General features: G+C 42.4%; 1 protein-coding gene across 6 annotated transcripts in view; it reads right to left on the bottom strand.

Moving 5' to 3' along the window:
- akap11 (A-kinase anchoring protein 11) overlaps nucleotides 1–18,369 on the bottom strand; it is a 45,366-nt gene extending 26,997 nt beyond the window's left edge. For 4 of the 6 annotated variants that reach the window (XM_062975608.1, XM_062975609.1, XM_062975610.1 and 1 more), the window contains exons 1-2: nucleotides 18,183–18,368; nucleotides 2,914–3,010 (exon numbers count right to left, since the gene is read on the bottom strand). In XM_062975608.1, the coding sequence (XP_062831678.1) occupies nucleotides 2,914–2,973 (60 nt within the window). In that variant the 5' untranslated portion in view covers nucleotides 2,974–3,010; nucleotides 18,183–18,368. Of the gene's footprint in view, nucleotides 1–2,913; nucleotides 3,011–18,182 lie in introns of all 6 variants that reach the window. The other 2 variants (XM_062975611.1, XM_062975613.1) reach the window with 1 other exon arrangement.
- Nucleotides 18,370–19,929: the final 1,560 nt, after the last annotated feature.

Below are 19,929 nucleotides of genomic sequence, written 5' to 3'. Positions count from 1 at the left end.
GTGTAGATGCGCCCTAGGTTGCATTTGCCATATATTAGAGTGGGACAGTTTCAATGTTAGTGGAGCCAGTTAATCTGTTTGGTTTTAGTCTGAATTTTGAGTAGACATCCAAAGTGTTGAATCCTATCCACATCACATTAATCAAGACAAAATCTAAAACATATTAACTATCTCTCTGAGATTAGATCTACAGCTATCTACTTACCTGTAAAGAAAAAGAGCAAAAAGAAAGATGAAGCAAAAAAATCTCACAAAACTATTGCCATTTTGCCTCCCTAATAATTTTTTTCCAACTAATATAATATATTGATATTTAAAATGCCATGCCATTTTTGATGCAGCAAAGCAGAAGCGGTGTGTTCTGGTTGTCAGTAAGTTGTACCATCAGAGAAAAATCAACAATAGGTGTGTCGTTTTGTTCTACTTGATTTCACTTTGCTTTTTCTGTTTTTTTATGTTTGGGTGTACAAACAACAGTCCTTTAAATATGGAACATTTTATACCCTGCAATACACTTAAATTCTTACTGGGCTCAGAAAACAACCAATAATTTAAGTTTATTTTTCCAAGATATGATTATTAAGAATTACACAAACAAAACAGTAGTTGGTCATTAATTGGGCTTCAAAGACTAGAAGCAGGTTGTGGGTCACTAACTGAGATTGCTGTTGTTATGTGCCTTCAAGTTTTTCCAACTTATGGTGACTCTACGGCAAACCTACTACAGGGTTTTTGGCAATGATTGTTCAGAGAGAGTTTGCCTAGCGCATTACAGTCAGATAAGTGTAACACTGTTTGAGGGTAACAGAAATGTGTACATGAGGGGGGAGGGCTGGATGCAAGAAAGCACGTAATCCTAAATGTAATCCCCACTGCTTACAAAACTGCAGTATCAAATTGCAATGTAGGAAAAACACAGATGTTGGACAGGAGGACTTGCCAGAAGTTATTTTTTAACAGGAAGTATCATTTGAAGTATAAGAGATGAAGGGATAGGCACAGTAGCTTTGCCCATGATACTTCCAATTACTGCAAAAGGGGCAAAGGTTCAAACTTCTTTTTCTATGGCTTGAATACTGTGAGAAGCTAAAGGAAACATGCTTTGGTTTACACTTCAATCACTCACTCTGAGGAAAAGTAGACAAATTAATTGCAAAAGCTTTCATTGGGCTGCATTATCGCATACTGGCAAAGAGATTGCATATTGGAATATTTTCAGATACAGGGTTTCTCCATGTGTAGATTATTTTACTTGGCACATTAAAAAAATGATTTCTGCACTTGCCATCTGAAGTGATACAATGTTAAAAGAGCTTACTGCTTAATTCTGTTGGATTATAAAACAGGTAACTGAGACACATTTTTCATGGCATGAGTAGGTTCGGCTGATGCAATTCACAAATCATAGAAGGGCTAAAGATCCTTTTCTCTATGCTTCAGCTTTATACAAACAAAAAATACAAACACAAATAATTTTCAAGACTTTACTGATGTGATAAGATTAAAGATACCAAGTAAGAAGGCATCTATGGCTTGGAAAGGAAAAAGATAAGATCCTCAAGAGTAAAGCTATATTATTAAATAAGTTAGTCATAATCATCACTGTGATAGTATTTCTGATTTCTACACAATGGGTTGCTGGGGTTAGGTTCCAGGACCTACTCTGGATACAAGGATCCATAGATGCTCAAGTCCCATTATATACAATGGTGTAGTAAAATGTTATCTCTTATATTAAATGGCAAAATCAAAGGTTACTTTTTGGAATGAAAAATATTTTCAAGCTGTCGATAGTTAAATATGTGGATAAATAATCCATTGATATAGTGGGCTAACTTAATATGGTTGTGAAAGCTGGATAGTGAAAAAGCTGGATAGTGAATAAACTCATTTGAATGTGGTTCTGAAGGATAGTTCCATGGACACCATGCATGGGCTACCAAAAATAAACCTTTTTTCCAATATGAATATCTCTAAAAACTTAAAATTATGGGTGCATCTTATGTATTTTTGTTTCTTGGTGGTGGCACTGAAATTATTGTACATCTTATAATCAATGGGATTTTAGAATTGAAGAAATACAGTACTGATAACCAACTAAGTTGGGCATGAGATTCCTGTAAAATATGCCTCTTTCATGGTATCCGCATTAATTTTGCTAAATCCAATTAACAGATTTCAGTCAATATTTAACTTCAAAATATTGATAATGACTGTAATTAGACCAGTTCCTGGGAACTGGAAGACAGAGCAGGTAACCATATTTATGCAAACGTTTGCCTAGCAATACAATACAAGTAACTCAGATGTGTGGAAACATAATGCATGAATGAACCTTGTGGTCATTGTCCCTAAAACAAGCATCAACACACGCTAATTTTGAATGTCTGTTTAAACAGTCACCACTGATATAGAAAAAAACTTTCAGCATAATAGAAAACACAAGAAAAATTAATAAAAATAAATTTCTGTGTAAAACCAAAGTATAGTTCTTCCCTACATGACCCTGGCAGATTCAATGGTACATTTTATTACAAAAATGCTTGAAGAGCATTTAGGAATATAGATCAAAATCCAATTCTCAATGGGTAGCATAACCTAAATTCTTCAGATATTACTATTTTACATATTATTCATATTACTGAATTGTTTCCATCTGTTGTCAATTATACAATACACCACCGGAACTCCTCACCTCTCAAGTTAGAGAACTGTCAAAAACTCAAATGTCTTTGAGGACTAGAGATGCAGAACCTGTGAGCCATCAAACCTAATACAGTTGTCCATCAAACAAATCATCTAAAATACTTGTGTTTAATTTTTTAAGCTTTGTATACCGACAATAAAATAGAACAAAGTGTTAGGTCAAAGCAGTAAGATAACAGACTGCTTTTTAAAAGAACAATTGTTTACCTTTTTCATTGGTATTCTAGCCTTCCTTTGACAGCTTTGGACTCTGATAGGACCATCCATCGTTTATTTTGTTCCCCAGTGAAGAATTCAACAATTTCTAAAGAGAAACAAAAGGATTTAGTGATATATTTGACAGAACCCCTTCTTTATGTTTTAAAAAAGGTCAGTTAAATAGAAAACAAAATTATATACATTGTTACCAGGCTCTGACAGAGAAACCCCATGAATGTAAGAGGTTCAACAGACCACCTCAAGGGCTTCTGCTTCAAGAATCCTGTTTGGGCTGTGGAGTATACATTTGGGGAGAAAAGTTCAGTTACCAAAAGAAAGAAAAAATCAGGACTCTACAAACAAATTTGATTGCTAAATTGTCATCAGCAACTAGCCTATTATTCTGGTGATTGCATCTGACTGCCTTTTTAACAAAACAAATTGCTATAAAACAGGACAACTGTCATCTTCTGTACGTTTTACAATGGGAAGGTCCTCTAAACATTTTGGATAAGGACGGGCTCCTGTTCCTCAAATCCACATAAGGACAAAGAGGTTTTGGGACAGGAAATCCATGTTTTTGTTTCATGCTATGCTAGGAATTTGCTAGGTTTACTGCAAGGGTGTCAAACTCATTTTCATCAAGTGTGTCAGCCTTGTGGTTGCCTTCAAAAGGCCGTTAAATCCATGGAAAGAGAATTCGTGGATACAGAAGACCAACTATTGTTTGTTTGTTTTTTACAAAATGGTCAGTGCTCTTTAGTTTTTACCCAATTTGGGTACCCAGATATTATAGAGCAAGTGCTCTCATCACTTTTGATTATCTGCCATGTGGACTAGGGATAATGGAAATTGCAACCCGACAGCCATTGTGGCTCTGAGGTTGGGAAAGGGCAATTTAAAGTCAGACATCATATTCATAAGCCTTGTGACTAAATTCAAACTCCACTCTCCTGACTGAACAGAACCAACTACAACCTTCCAGATGTTACTGTATCACAACTGCTATCAGCTCTAGTCACGATATCTAATTATGAGGAATACAGGGGCTGTCTTCCAGGATCTGGAGGGCCATATAAATGACATGGCGGGCCGGATTCAGCCTACAGGCCTTGAGTTTCCCACATGTGGCTTACTGTCTCAGAAAATATAGCATGAGACAACTGAATAACAAGAGCCTTCTCACAGAGTTCCAGAGAATGAAAGACCTGAGGTGCTACTGTTTTCTTTACATTGGAGTACAGAGGTACTGATATAACAAGACTCCATTTCATTGCCTCTGACAAAAAGGCACAAAGAATGCCTGAACCTTCTGCGATTCACTGGTAGAGAAGAGTTCTTCGCATACTATGCTACCTGCCTTGAGGAGTCATTTGAAAAATTAAATTAGTGCAAAAGAACTGACAGCCACTGATTTGGATACACAGTAATGATAAATAATGACCAACTTCCAAGGCAAAATAAAATCTGCCAATCCCTGAAAATAACAGCACAATAAATAGTAACGAAAGGTGAAAAGCTGCAGTATGAAAGCAGTTTATTTCATTATTAATTGTGCAATATATAAACAATGATATGAGTTTGGATTTGAATGTGTTCAACAATGTTAAGAAATTGAGGCATAAATTCACTAGTGCCTGTGTTAATAATAGCATTGGTTTAATTGGATAAATAATCCAATTGACTTGTCAAATTTCCAAGTTGAACCATGGAATTTACATGAATTGTATGGAGGATGTCATAATTGATCCTAGAAGTAAATTTCATTATTGGCAGCCTCAAAAGTCCCCCTTTCCCTCTCTTTTAAAATTGACTTTTCTTAATTTGGAAACATCAATTTAACTGTAGCTACTTCAACACATCTAGAAATCGTTATGTTTCAAGAATTTGTTCTAAACAATAGGCTCTCACTTTTCTATTTGTGTTTCTATTATTTCAACAATTCTCTGGAATAAAAGGAACTTTTTGCAAGAATTCTCCATATTTTGGAACAATAAAGCCTGAAGGAATCCCACCATTTCCATCACTTACCCTCTCTACATTTATTTGTTGTAAAGTGGAGATCATATAGTTTTTGGCACTAAATATATACTGAACAGTCCTAGAACATTTGCTGATATTAGAAATTGCTGTTGTTAAAATTTGTCCTGAACAAAGCATCATGAGGAACCAAAAAACAAAAGGGCAGGTCTTGGAGTAAACAATACTAATTAAAAAGCATTAATTTTCTATTAATTCAGAGCAAATTTCCTTAACATCGTAGATTTCGTTTTCTCCAAATCAATTGAATGGAACAGCCAACCACAGTTCCCAAAGGTTAATATACTAATAATTATTGTACCAATAAATAATTAATGTTAATGTACCAATAATTCATTGCCTAGAATGTTTGTGGATACACTAGTAATAACTGGGTGTAGGGAGAAAATGGGTGGTGCCTGCCTCTCTTCAAAAGAACCTTGTAGATAGAGAGATGATTACCTCAGGCCAAATCAAATTGTTGACCCCAGCTTAAATAGCTCCACTGATCAAGTGGGAACTTAAGGTGCATCTTGACAAGGCAATTATCCCAAGGCTGATCCAGACTTAGAATCAGTACATAGGGTAACTACACAGTTAGCTCCTGAAATGGCCCAGTGGCCACATGGCTTGCAGCAGCTCACCAACTCCCTGAAATTTGTCTCCCTGTAATTTACCTTAGCACTGGCTGGTGGGCACCAAAATAGCACTGGACATTCCTAGGTGCCTGGAATGACAATATCCAACATGCTAGGGAGATAAGAGAGGGTGGAGAGGAGGAATCGCTTCCCTCTCCTCTCTCCCCCCCTTCCCCGCAAGGTGGATAACATCATATCAGTTGCTGAGGCATGCCCAACATGGTTTTGGTGCCCAACAGGTACCACAAAGGTAAATTATAGAGGGACAAGTTTCAGATGGTGAAACAGTTTTAAGATTTTTTAAAAGAACTGAACATTTCAGTATCCCAAATATTGCCAATCTATATCTGGATTTAAAACATAAACTTCATTAAAAAGTTAATGATAAGGATACTTTAATAAACAGGATAATCCTACATAAATATATTTGATAATTTGGCTCATTAAAAAGACTTACTACATTTAAAACATTAAAAACATTCAAACATTTTCCTCAGCAAAAAAATTCTCATAGAGCAGCTTTCAGAAAACCAGTAAAAGACAGTCCTTATGCACAAAGTTATGGTAAATAATTACACTTACAATTTATCTTTATGTTGCTAAACACACTCACATTATTACAACTGCACTGGATCACATTGTAAAAGTTTAAAGATCTATATTAAAGACCAATCCTTCACAAGACCTTTACAGAGAAGACAAGCACAGCACAGGAAATGGATGGTGTGCTCCCAGGTTCCAGAACCAAGTAAAATGAGTCATGAACTGTCCTATGCAGAAGTTGTTCAGAGGTACCTGCAGTTTCAGAAGGCTAACAGTCAATGCTTCGTCTTGTTTATTGACTTGACTCCCGACAACTGCAGGGCAGGGGACCTAGCAGCTTTTGCTCCTGCCCTTTCTTTAAAAAAATGGCAGGAAGCAAAGGCTCACATAGTGACATTCATGGCCTCATTGAATATTTGGCAATGCCTAGCCACAGCAAAATAAGAATAAACATTTTTACTACCTAGTGCCAATCTCTGTTTATATAACTTTCCTGCAGGAAAAGAAAATAATCTAAATGATTATATTTTCCCAATACAAAAATACAATTTTGCTCTATAAAATCATCATCCTATTCTCACATTTCCAAAATTAGTCTAGCTATTTATGTTTACTTCCTGAGTGAATATGAGTAACGGAATAGCATCACTGCATGCCATAAAGTTATGCTCCCATGCCAAACTTCTGCTGCAAACAAATAAAGGGAAAATAATTTTCAAAGAAGCAGTCAATTGCTAGCAATATAATATAACTGCCTTAATTAAAATAAAATAAACCTATATAGTATGAATATTGGGTGGAACTGGAGTTGCCACATGGATTATGACCACTTTAATAAAGTTTATGGATTATATCAACTGATGTATATGTAGCACAACTGAAAAACTGAACTAAAATTATTGATTTGCCCAAAAGCTTATATCTCAATTTCAGGTGTTGTCACGACCCAGGCTGCAGAGCACCAATAACCATACACAGAGGCCAGAATCTATCTAATATCTTTATTGAAGGAATATATAAAGTTAATAAAAACAAGTGTAGAAAATAGTTCGGAATTAGACCTTTCAGGAAAGGTCAGAATTAGTCCAAAAAAGCAATGTCCAATAAGAAATATTAAGGTCCAAAGTTGTAATCCAATAACCGAAACACTCACTTTGCCAAGCAAAGTGAGGGGAGATGACAGGGTCCTTTAGTCCATGAAACTTGAGCGAGGCTAGGAAATAACTTGATACTTAAAACAAGGCTTGAACGTGGAACAAGGTAACTAAGAACAAGAACAAGGTCCGTGGAATAACTTGATAAATCCGTGGAACAAGGCAAGGATTGATCCTGGGAAACAAGGCAAGGTCCGTAGATAAACAAAGGCTGGGAAGCAAGGCGAAGGCTGGATAGCAAGGCAAGGCTTGAGCAGGAGCGAGGCTTGAACCGGAGCGCGCTGTCCAGACACAACTCGCTCCGTAGGCTGACGAATTGACTCCGCGAAGTTACTACGCGGGTAAAACACCTAAATAGAGTCTAGCTTTCCCGCCGAAGCAGTTCTCTGGGAATCAGAACCGAAAGCTAACTCTGAGACCAGATGTGAGACTCCCCAAAGATTCTCACGAGAAGCAGTCTTAATTGGCCACATTCTTAGCTGCAATCCTCGCACTCCTGCGCGAAGCTGAATCCAAACTTCTCTGTTGTTTACAAAACTCCCGGCGCAAGAATACGGGAGAAGTAGGCTCTGGGCTTGTTTGACATACTTCTGGGAGACAACTTTCTTGCAGGTGCAAGGTTCCCAGATCTGCCTGGGAAAGATCTGGCTGAGAGGAATCCAGTTCAGACTGGGAAGGTAAAAAACCCAAGTTTTCATCTTCATCAGGAATTACAATGTCCTGAGCAGGACTACAAGGCCCATGGGTCATCACACTATCCCCCTCCTCAAGGCCCCTCCCAAACTGGGGCCCTCTCCCCGAGGCGCGAGGTCGTGGTTTGGTGGGATAGGTCTGATGAAAGCGACGGGTTAGATCAGGAGCATGGACTGTGGAGGCGTCTTCCCAAGAGCGTTCCTCAGGGCCAAAACCCACCCAGTCAATGAGATATTGTAGGCGGCGGCGGTGAAAGCGAGAATCCAAAATGTCCTCAACCTCGAACTCCTCCTCCCCATTCATCAAAACAGGAGGGGGGGCCGGTTGGTCTGTATCAGGTCGCACACCATCCGCCGGAAGGAGCAGGGAACGGTGAAACACGGGGTGAATGCGCATTGAACGCGGAAGTTGGAGTTTGAAAGTCACGGGGTTTAATTGCGCCACCACTGGATAGGGACCAATGAAACGGGCATCTAACTTCCGGCAAGGGCGGTGGGAGGGCAGAAAGCGAGTGGACAGGAAAACCCGATCTCCTACCTTGATTTCGGGGCCCGGCTGGCGATGTTTGTCAGCGTGGCGTTTATAGTCCTCCTTGGCTTGGTCCAGTTGCTGGAGCAAAAGTTGTTGTACCGCTGTGAGTTCCTGCAGCCAATCCTCTGCTGCGGGAACCTCTGAAGTTTCAATGACAGGGGGGAAGAAACGTGGATGGAAGCCGTAGTTTGCAAAGAACGGCGTTTCTTTTGTAGAAGCTTGAACTCCATTGTTGTAGGCAAACTCAGACAGTGGTAACAGAGACGCCCAATTGTCCTGTTGATAGTTTACATAACAGCGAAGATACTGCTCCAAAGTGGCATTGGTGCGCTCCGTTTGCCCATCTGTTTGGGGATGATGAGCTGAAGATAAGCGAGAGTCTATGCCCAATAGTTTTTGTAGTGCCTTCCAAAAACGAGAGGTGAATTGAGATCCACGGTCTGTGACTAAACTCTTGGGCAATCCATGTAGTCTGAAAACATGTTGAAGAAATAGATCCGCAGTTTCCTTGGCCGTGGGGAGGCCTTCGCAGGGAATGAAATGGGCTAACTTGGTGAATAGGTCCACCACCACTAAGATCGTGGTGAATCCACAGGAAGGTGGTAGGTCAGTGATGAAATCCGCGGAAATTATTTCCCATGGGCGAGATGGGGTAGGAAGGGGGTGTAAAAGTCCTGAGGGCTTCTCCCTTCGTATCTTGGAGCGCTGGCATACTGGGCAGGTGTTGACATATTTTTCCACATCCTTGCGGATCTTGGGCCACCAAAAATCCCTTAGGATCAAATGCATAGTTTTAAATAGTCCGAAGTGTCCTGCTGGTTTGCAGTCATGACACAGACGAAGCGCTTTTTCCCTGCCCGGTCCGGGTGGGATATAAACATGATTTCTATAGCAGAGCAGCCCATCTTTAAGCGAAAAGGGGAAATGCAGACCTTGGCGAAGTTGGTCCTGCGCCCAGGCATCTGCTTGCTGACTAGCCCTGATTTCTTGAGCACAGATGGGTCCTGGAGTAGGGGAAGTTGAACCAATGGGAATGGATTTGGTGTTCCCCACCGTGAGCGTGGCAAAGTTCTCAGGTTGTAGCAGTTGGGATTCAAAGGTCTCCTTGCGTCCTGCAACGTATTCCGGTTTACGTGACAGGGCGTCTGCTTGCTTGGTTTGGGCTGGGGTCACATAATGGATCTGAAAGTTGAAACGTTCAAAGAATAAAGCCCAACGTTGCTGCCTCTGATTTAGTTTGCGGGCAGTTCTTAGATGTTCTAGATTACGATGATCAGTGTGGACTTCAATGGGAAATTTGGCCCCTTCTAGCCAATGTCTCCAAGTTTCAAAGGCTGCCTTTATGGCCAGTAGTTCTTTTTCCCAAATGGTGTAATTCCTCTCTGGTGTGGTTAGTTGACGAGAATAAAAGGCACAGGGGTGGAGGTGATCTCCCACCGGTTGTAAGAGTACAGCCCCAATTGCCACATCAGAGGCGTCCGCTTGCACCACAAAAGGGGTTCCAGGATTTGGGTGCTGTAGAATTGGCTGGGAGGTGAATAGTTTCTTTAGTTGCTGGAACCCTTTCTCTGCTTGATCAGTCCAGCGGAAAGGCTGCTTTCCACGGATGCAGCTAGTGATGGGGTCGGACCAGCGGGCAAAATCTGGAATGAACTTGCGGTAGTAGTTCGCGAACCCCAAGAAACGCTGCACCTCTTTCTTGTTAGTTGGCGCCCGCCATTCCAATACTGCTGAAACTTTGGCTGGATCCATGGAAAGCCCTAGAGGCGAGATGCGGTAACCAAGGAAATCTACCTCTTGTAGATCAAAAGCGCATTTTTCCAGCTTGGCATAAAGTCCATGATCCCGCAATCGTTGTAACACCATTTTGACGTGGTTCTCATGTTCTGATTGTGATCTGGAAAACACCAAAAAATCGTCCAGGTAGATTATCAAGAACCTGTCTAGATAGTCCTGAAAAATGTCATTGACAAAATGCTGGAACGTTGCGGGGGCTCCGCATAAACCGAAATTCATAACTCGGGACTCAAATAATCCGAATTTGGTCTGGAAGGCGGTCTTCCACTCGTCCCCTTCCCTGATGCGAACTAAGTTGTAAGCCCCCCGAAGATCCAGCTTGGTGTAAACCTTGGCTCCTCGAAGCCGATCCAGTAGATCCGAGATTAAGGGCAGGGGATAGCTGTTCCGCTTGGTGATATTGTTCAATGCTCTGTAGTCCACCACCAAGCGTAGTTCCCCTGACTTCTTCTTCACAAACATCACTGGGGAGGCGGCTGGGGATTGAGAGGGTCTGATGAATCCCTTGCGAAGGTTTGTCTCTAGGAATTCCCTGAGAGCTTCTTGCTCTGGTTCAGTCAGGGAGTAGAGATGCCCTCGCGGGATCGGGGCCCCCTCCACCAAGTCAATGGCACAGTCATAAGGTCTATGTGGGGGTAATTTTTCGGCTTCTTTCTCATTGAATACATCCCAATACTCGGAGTACTTCTTTGGCAAGGTGATGATGGGCTCGGTGTCTGTGGCATGGCATACCTTGGCTACGAGGCAATGGTTTTGGCAGTACGGTGAAGCAAACTGCAGTTCTCTGTTGGACCAGGAAATGTTAGGGTCGTGGAGAGTCAGCCATGGAATTCCCAAAATCACAGGGAAATGGGGGACCTCGGTAACAAAGAAGGAAATCTCTTCCATATGTTCCCTTATCCACATCCTGGTGGGTTCCGACCACTGACTTACGGGGCCCGTCTTGAGGGGACGGCCGTCTATGGCTTGCACCACACGGGCATTCTTGAAATCATGATATTGTAATCCCAGAGAGTCGGCATACTCTCTATCGATGAAATTGTTGGTAGCTCCAGAGTCTATCATGGCGTGGATCATGACGGGTCCCCTTTTTGCTGACCATAATGTGACCACGAGAAGGAACAGGACCCCGGTTGGCGGCTCTTGGATGGATTTTTTGACCGGGTTGGCGAGCCTCTCTACACCCGGTCGTTGGCTTCCCCCGCCGGCTGTGTGCCAGTCGGCTCAGACGCCTTCGTCTCCGTGGAGGACGCCGCCGCAAGACGGGCGGCAGGCTTCCCTTTGGCTGGGCACTCTCTGGCGAAGTGGCCCCCGTTCCCGCAGTACCAGCAGAGGTTTAAGCGTTGACGACGGGCCTTCTCGGCGGCATCTAGTCTGGGACGCACATTGCCCAACTGCATCGGCACCTCCTCGCCTCCTCTGGGGTATGGGGTTGGCGGTGGGGGTCTCCACACCGGACGTGGCTGAACGCTGGCGGGAGCGGGGGGTTTTGCCCCGGCTCTACTGCCCTGGCCTCGAACCCACTGTTTTCTGTTGGCAATCATGACTTCAGCCCGTAAACATTGATCAATGAGTGCCTCGAGGGTCTGGGGAGGATCCACCTTGGAGATTTCTTCCAGCATTTCAATGTTGAGACCCTCCCGGAATTGTCCCCTGAGGGCTACATCGTTCCAGCCGGTGTTGTGGGCCAGCACTCGGAACTCGGCTATATACTGAGACATAGGTCTGTCTCCTTGGAAAAGGCGACGGAGTTTGTGACCGGCTGCCTCCAAATTGTCCTCGATTCCCCAAGTCTCCTTGAGGTGGTCCAAGAAGTGTTGCGCTGATCTTAGGTGTGGAGAGGCTTGGTCGAACAGTGCCGTCGCCCAGCTGGCCGCTGGCCCGTCTAGAAGACTGTAAACCCATGCCACTTTGATGTCTTCTTGGGGAAACTCGGCAGCACGGGCCTCCAGATAAGCTTGACATTGGCGACGGAAGACATGAACCTTAGAAGCTTCTCCAGTAAACTTGGTTGGCAACGCCATGGCCGGAAGACGAACTCCGCGTTCCTTCAAACCCCTTATTTCTCCATCCTGTGCATTGAGCTTATCACGGATTCGGTCCACCTCTTCCTTGTCGATGGTGTAGGTAATCGGCTGGCCGCTCGGCCCAGGTACGACTCCGGTAGACATTCTGGCCGAGGTTAATTGGTGCTTAGGGTGGCGGAGTCAAACTGTCACGACCCAGGCTGCAGAGCACCAATAACCATACACAGAGGCCAGAATCTATCTAATATCTTTATTGAAGGAATATATAAAGTTAATAAAAACAAGTGTAGAAAATAGTTCGGAATTAGACCTTTCAGGAAAGGTCAGAATTAGTCCAAAAAAGCAATGTCCAATAAGAAATATTAAGGTCCAAAGTTGTAATCCAATAACCGAAACACTCACTTTGCCAAGCAAAGTGAGGGGAGATGACAAGGTCCTTTAGTCCATGAAACTTGAGCGAGGCTAGGAAATAACTTGATACTTAAAACAAGGCTTGAACGTGGAACAAGGTAACTAAGAACAAGAACAAGGTCCGTGGAATAACTTGATAAATCCGTGGAACAAGGCAAGGATTGATCCTGGGAAACAAGGCAAGGTCCGTAGATAAACAAAGGCTGGGAAGCAAGGCGAAGGCTGGATAGCAAGGCAAGGCTTGAGCAGGAGCGAGGCTTGAACCGGAGCGCGCTGTCCAGACACAACTCGCTCCGTAGGCTGACGAATTGACTCCGCGAAGTTACTACGCGGGTAAAACACCTAAATAGAGTCTAGCTTTCCCGCCGAAGCAGTTCTCTGGGAATCAGAACCGAAAGCTAACTCTGAGACCAGATGTGAGACTCCCCAAAGATTCTCACGAGAAGCAGTCTTAATTGGCCACATTCTTAGCTGCAATCCTCGCACTCCTGCGCGAAGCTGAATCCAAACTTCTCTGTTGTTTACAAAACTCCCGGCGCAAGAATACGGGAGAAGTAGGCTCTGGGCTTGTTTGACATACTTCTGGGAGACAACTTTCTTGCAGGTGCAAGGTTCCCAGATCTGCCTGGGAAAGATCTGGCTGAGAGGAATCCAGTTCAGACTGGGAAGGTAAAAAACCCAAGTTTTCATCTTCATCAGGAATTACAATGTCCTGAGCAGGACTACAAGGCCCATGGGTCATCACAGGTGTATAAACACAGAGAATTAATTTTTAACACTTTGCTGTAATCTACAAAGGAAAGGAATCAGTCTATGCCATTAAGTTAATTCAGGCATTATATTCAAAATATGCAGTTAGGGGGTTATCCACTGCCTTACCTACTGCTAAATATTTAAAGGGGCAAAATCATTGATTTTTATCAATGTAGGGGTTACTTACAAAACATCATATTTTATTTATTTTAAATAAAATAAATACTTTATTTTAATGTATTTTAAATAAAATTGTTCTAAAATTGTCTGACAATTTTTAGAATGGTTTCAAATGGACAAAATTTATTTGGATTTGTAATTGATAAACCTGAACTTGTTCTAGTCTCTGGAAATGACCACTTAATTGCTAAGCTGTATAAATTGTTAAAATTTGAGATGGAGGAAGGACAGGTAAAAGAATGTATGGTCAAGTGGACACAAAATTTTGGTAAACAAACAGAAATGGAACAATTGGAAGAGTCTGGACAAAGAGTATGAAACTTCCATTGAGTAATGACTTGAAAGAAAATGTCTATAAGATGATGTACAGATGCTATCTGACACCAGAAAGGATTGCTAAGATGCATGAAAATAGTTCTAGTGAATGGAAATGTGAGGGAAAAGTGGACACCTTTTATCATATGTGGTGGTTGTGTAAAAGGGCCCAGAAATGCTGGGCACAAATACATATGAAGAAATTGTTAAAGTTAAAACTGCTTGGGATGTTAGATGATCAATTCGATAGAAATGCGGATGGTTATTTTTATACATGACTATGGCAGCAAGAATTATCTATGCTCAAAGATGGAAAAACAATGATTCTGACACAAAACAATTTTCTTATGAAAATAAGTGAACTTGCAGAAATGGGTAAACTTACTATTTTAATTAAGGAGAGATCTCTTAACTAATCTGAAGAAAGACTGGGGCCCATTTGCTGTGTTCCTTCAGCAAAGATGGGGTCAAACCTCAATCACTGGTTTTTTTGGACTTGAGTGTTATTATGTAGGGAAAGGATGGGTGTGCAAAGTGATAGAATATAACCATCAGACAGAATGTAAAACCCTTAGATTAGATAATGTAGAGTGTATGTAGTTTTCTTTTATTCTAATCAAAGTATTTTTAACTTTGTTTTTCTTTGTACGTTGGTATGTAGATTTTGTATTAATTTGTATAAATAAAATTAATTTTTAAAAGAATACAAATGTTCTAACTTAAATAAATGTATACATGAAACTATAAGAGAAGATTTCAACATACGTTATTCTGGTTGTCCTATCTTTACATTCAGCAGGATGTGGATGTTAGATAACACTGACACCTAATTGATCTCCAAATCAAACTCTGCCCTAACAAATATGGATCAATAGTTAAATCACTACTTTACAACAATAAAATAAATATATATTAATAGCTACCATGGCTGTCATTTAGAACAGACCTCCTCAAAATGATGGTCCATGAACCAGTCTCTGGAGAATTATGACCTTTTTGCTTGGCTCCTTGAGGCTAAATGAGTGGGGGTATGCATATATATTCTTCTCAAGGAAAAAACATTCAAGTGTATTTTTGGACACTGGAAGGAAGCTCTCTTACCCATCTAAAGTATCTGGCCATCTAGACTGACCATTTACAGTGTTTGACAAAGAAGAGCCCCCTTGCAGTAGTATCTTTCGTATCTTATAGTCCACTGATCACTTTGTTAAGGAACCTGGGTTCCAACATGATAGAAACAACCCCCCTACTTTTTAAAAGGAAATGCATAACCCGCATTTGTAATAAAAATGAATAAAGTAATATTTTCATTAGTAGTTGGAGATTGTTATGAAAATTGAACATTCCACTTAAACTACTTCCTTTCCCATCAGTATCCTGTGTAGAAATGGTGAAACATTAAGCAGCCAGTTGTTTATGGAAGAAGTTTGTTCTCTACTCTGAGGTTGGCTCCACAACTTCTGAGCAGTCAATGAACACACAGAGTTCTGCATGTGTTCTACAGAATAATACCAAATGTATTATTGCCCAGAAAAAGGAGAACCTGCTAAAGATACAGATGCCCATTTCTCTCTACAGTATATCCAGCCACCTGGGCAAGCAATAAGGACATCCATTTTAAAAGAATAAGGCACACAACAGATTGAAAAGCTAACGTCAATCTGACTGACTCTGACCTCTGCCAACCCGGTTAAACTCGACAGATGTCAGCTTATTCAGATAGTTGGAAATGGATTTCCCTCCTGCCTCCACTTTTTAACTGTTGCGAAATCCTACAGTGCAGAAAGTAGTCATATTTTGGGGTGGGAGTGGCACTAAAGGCAGAAAAACACTGGGATGCATTGCAACTGATATTAGTTCCTCCTTAAAACACATTTTTAACAGCAGCAAGATGTGCCAGTTGCTACAATCACTATTACTCTCATTCCACAATGCTTCTGGGACTTTGCCCTAACACATACACTGTGTCTGATCTACAGGAATCAGAAATAAGGGAGATTATGATAGCTGTAGCTAACTTGCTCAGCTTCTCTCTTTATAGTATTATGCTTATAGAGTACCAAGAGGCGAGACCTGAACTGCTTTCAATACTCCTGTTTATTTTGCTATCATCCATCACTGTCTACACTGACATGTTTGTTTTTGTTTTTTTCCGGAGAGCACCAGTAAGAATAGAAAACATGTTGTTTGGGGATCCATCAAAACTTGTTCCTGTTCTGCTTCTCTTTGTAATTTTTATAGATAATTCAAAGAAAGGCTAAATAAATTATCACTGATATCATAACTTCTGAAAATAGACAGAAAATGTGCTTACTGCATATTTACTAAAGATGACCAAAGAGGGAAAGGCTGGGATGAATAAATTTCCTATAATCAAGAGATTTGAGAAATATGTAGAAAAAACTTGCTCTTAACTGACTCACATACCCTTATTCTGTCAATGTACTTCCTTACATTGGTTTATGAACATCAAGCACTTTAGTTTCTTTATCTATATGTATGTTCATATCTCACAATTCTTGCAGAATTTTGGTGGCAAATGTAACTCTCATTCACATTTCAATCCCACAATAAATCTGTGATTGGCCCAATGTTCTCTGCTGGGATTCATGACTAAGTAGGGATTTGATTGGTGTGCTTTCCTTTGGGGAAACCTAGTCAACCAGAGCGATCCTGGGCCTCACTAAATTACAAACCCGTTATTAAAAGTGATTTTTTTTTTGCATTTCTTATGGTTGTAGGATCCTCATACACAGTATCTAAAATATATTGTGTCTTTTATTGGGTTGCTGTGAGTTTTTCCGGGCTGTATGGCCATATTTCACCCACATCTATGGCAAGCATCCTCAGAGGTTGTGAGGTCTGTTGTGAGGGTGGGAGAAATAACTCTTGTCTGTTTGAGGCAAGAGTGAATGTTGCAATTGATCGCCTTGATTTGCATTTAATGGCCTTACAGATTCAAAGTCTGACTGCTTCCTGCCTGAGGGAAACCTTTGTTCACTGGCCCTGATTGTTTCTTGTCTGAAATTCCCCTGTTTTCAAAGAGTTGTTTTTTATTTACTGTCCTGATTTTAGAGTTTTTAATATAGGTAGCCAGATTTTATTTTAATGGTTTTTTCCTTTCTGTTTAAATTGTCCACATGCTTGTGGATTTCAGTGGCTTCTCTATGTAGTCTGATGTGGAATCAAGGAACATGAAAGGCACTGCAGACTAACTCAACCAGAGAAGTCACCCATAGCAGAGCACCTGATGAACCAACCTGGACACTGCATATTATTTGAGAACACAGAAATGCTGGATCACTCTAGCAACCACTATGTCAGACTACAAAGAGAAGCCACTGACATCCACAAGCTTGTGGACAATTTCAACAGAAAGGAGGAAACCATGAAAATGAACAAAATCTGGCTACCAGTATTTTTTAAAAACCCTATAAATCAAGATAGTAAAGAACAACACTCTGAAAACAGGGGAATTCCAGAAACGATCAGGGCCAGTGAACACCTCCCAACAAAGGATTCCCCCAGGCGGGAAGCAGCCAGGCTTTGAAGCTGCAAAGCCATTCAGGTGGCCAACTGCAACATTTACACTTGCCTCAGACAAGAGTTCTTTCTCCCACCCTGGACATTCCAAAGATATATAAACTCCACTTGCCTATTTTCCAACAGACCTCACATCCTCTGAGGATGCCTGCCATAAATGTGGGCAAAATGTCAGGAGAGAATGCTTCTGGTACATGGCCATACAGCCCGGAAAACTCACAGAGACCTAGCCATGAAAGCCTTCGACAACAAAATAATAATAATAATTATTATTATTATTATAGTTGTATCCTGAGGCGAAGCTGTGAATCAAGCTGTCAGATTCTGGTCCTTCGGGGTTTTGGACTTCAACTCCCAGAAGCCTCAGCTGCCTTGGCTGTTGAGCAGGGATTCTGGGAGTTGAAGTCCAAAACGCCTGGCAGGCCGGAGTGTGGGATACATGGCCGTAACCCCTTCGTGACCGAATGCCTGAATGGCCCGCCTCAGAACCCCTTCTTTTGGGCAATGGTCAACCTTCCCTGAGCTTTCCCGTCTGACTGTGTGTGTGAGAGAGAGGCATAAGCCGTGAGGGAAATGGGGAGAAGAGGCGCGCCGCGCCTGACAGGGCAAATAAGGGCCTCTCCTCCTCCATTGGGCCCCTTCCCTTGGTATCTTTGAGGGCCCCATCGTCCTACCTGCAGCCGGCGAATTGCCTCAGACCTCCGGCGCAGCCTCCTCACCGCAGCCCAAACCTCGCCGTCGCAGCGGGGACCCCTTCGCCACTTCCTCTCGCGAGACTCACGGCCTCCATCCCCAACTGCCGCTCCGGACAGCAGCCGCAGGCCCCTTCAGTCGCCATCTGATGCGCTTCCTGACGTACCGCGCATGCGCAGTTGCGCCCTTGAGGCAAGGATGCCAGTGCCCGTCCTGAGGAAGAAGACACACCTGTGGCCTTCACTACAACACGTTACAGCAGGCATGAGGCAAACTTGGGCCCTCCAGGTCTTTTGGACTTCACCTCCCACCATTCCTAACAGCCTCAGGGCCCTTCCTTTTCCCCCTCAGCCGCTAAGCGCGGCTGAGGGGGAAAAGGAAGGGCCCTGAGGCTGTTAGGAATGGTGGGAGGTGAAGTCCAAAAGACCTGGAGGGCCCAAGTTTGCCTCATGCCTGCCTTACAGTGTGCTATATATGAGTGCTTAAAATACCAACGTTTCATTAATAGCAGCAGCCACCGTGTGCGGGCAATCTCTATATATATAAAAGAGTGATGGCATCAGGGCAGCGGACAAAACAACAAAACTACAGGCCCCCCAACCTCGAAATTTGACAACACAACCCATCATTCACAGCTCTAGGTTGATACAACAAAAAGATAAGAAAAATAAAGTCCTAATTACAGGGAGAGGAATAATAGTTTTTATCCAATTGCTGCCAGTTTGAAGGCTAAGCTCCACCCACTTGGTCTTCTAGCAACCTACTCAGCCCAGTGGATAGGCACAGTTAGGCCTCATTTAGGCCCACAGATTATCAGATTTTAACTGGATTATATGGCAATGTAGACTCAAGGCCCTTCCACGCAGCTATATAACCTATTTAGAATCTTATATTATCCGCTTTGAACTGGATTATCTTGACTCCACACTGCCATATAATCCACTTCAGTGTTCATACTAAACATAAAGACAACCATACAACAGACATTCAGTACCACCACTACCTCAACAATTTCGCACCAACACCACCAGACAGTGCCGCAGCAACGCGTGGCTGGGCACAGCTAGTAATATATATTAGAATGTTATATGTCAGTAGTATGGATTGGATTCTAGAGTGGCTTTCGATTTAAGGTCTAGGTCAGTGGTTCTCAACCTGTGGGGCGCCAGTTTTGGCCTACAACTCCCAGAAATCCCAGTCAGTTTACACAAGCTGTTAGGGTTTCTGGGAGTTGAAGGCCAAAACATCTGGGGACCCACAGGTTGAGAACCACCGGGCCACGCCGGAAACGTGGAGGACTCGGAAGAGGGGCCGGAATCCTCCATGAGTCCCGCCCCCTCTTCTGAGTCCTCCACCTTTCCAGTGTGGCCAGCTGGAGCGGCAGCAGAAACAGGAGCCTGGCCGCCTCTTCCAGGCTCCTTCTGTTGCTGCCGCCTGCCCTCACTCTCTCACCCACCCTCACTCACTCACTCACCGGGCAGAGCAGCATTCCTTCTTCCCTGGCTGCAGGAGCAGAGGCAGCCAGAGCAACGTGGCAGACATGAAGCAAAGGGGCAGCAATCGGTTAAATAAAAAAATAAAGAAACAGTGAGTCCGCGATAAGCGAACCGCGAAGTAGCGGAAGAACACTGTAATCTTATACGGAAGGGGGACGATGCCTGGCTCGACAGCAGTACATGTGAAAAAGATCTTGAAGCCCTTGTGGACAACAAGTTAAACATGAGCCAG

This window comes from Anolis carolinensis, chromosome 3 (genome assembly GCF_035594765.1).
Source record: "Anolis carolinensis isolate JA03-04 chromosome 3, rAnoCar3.1.pri, whole genome shotgun sequence".
In the NCBI taxonomy this organism is placed as follows: Eukaryota; Metazoa; Chordata; class Lepidosauria; order Squamata; family Dactyloidae; genus Anolis; species Anolis carolinensis.
Note: the sequence above shows the minus strand (reverse complement) of the source record. Positions and strands in the feature narration are given on the sequence as shown.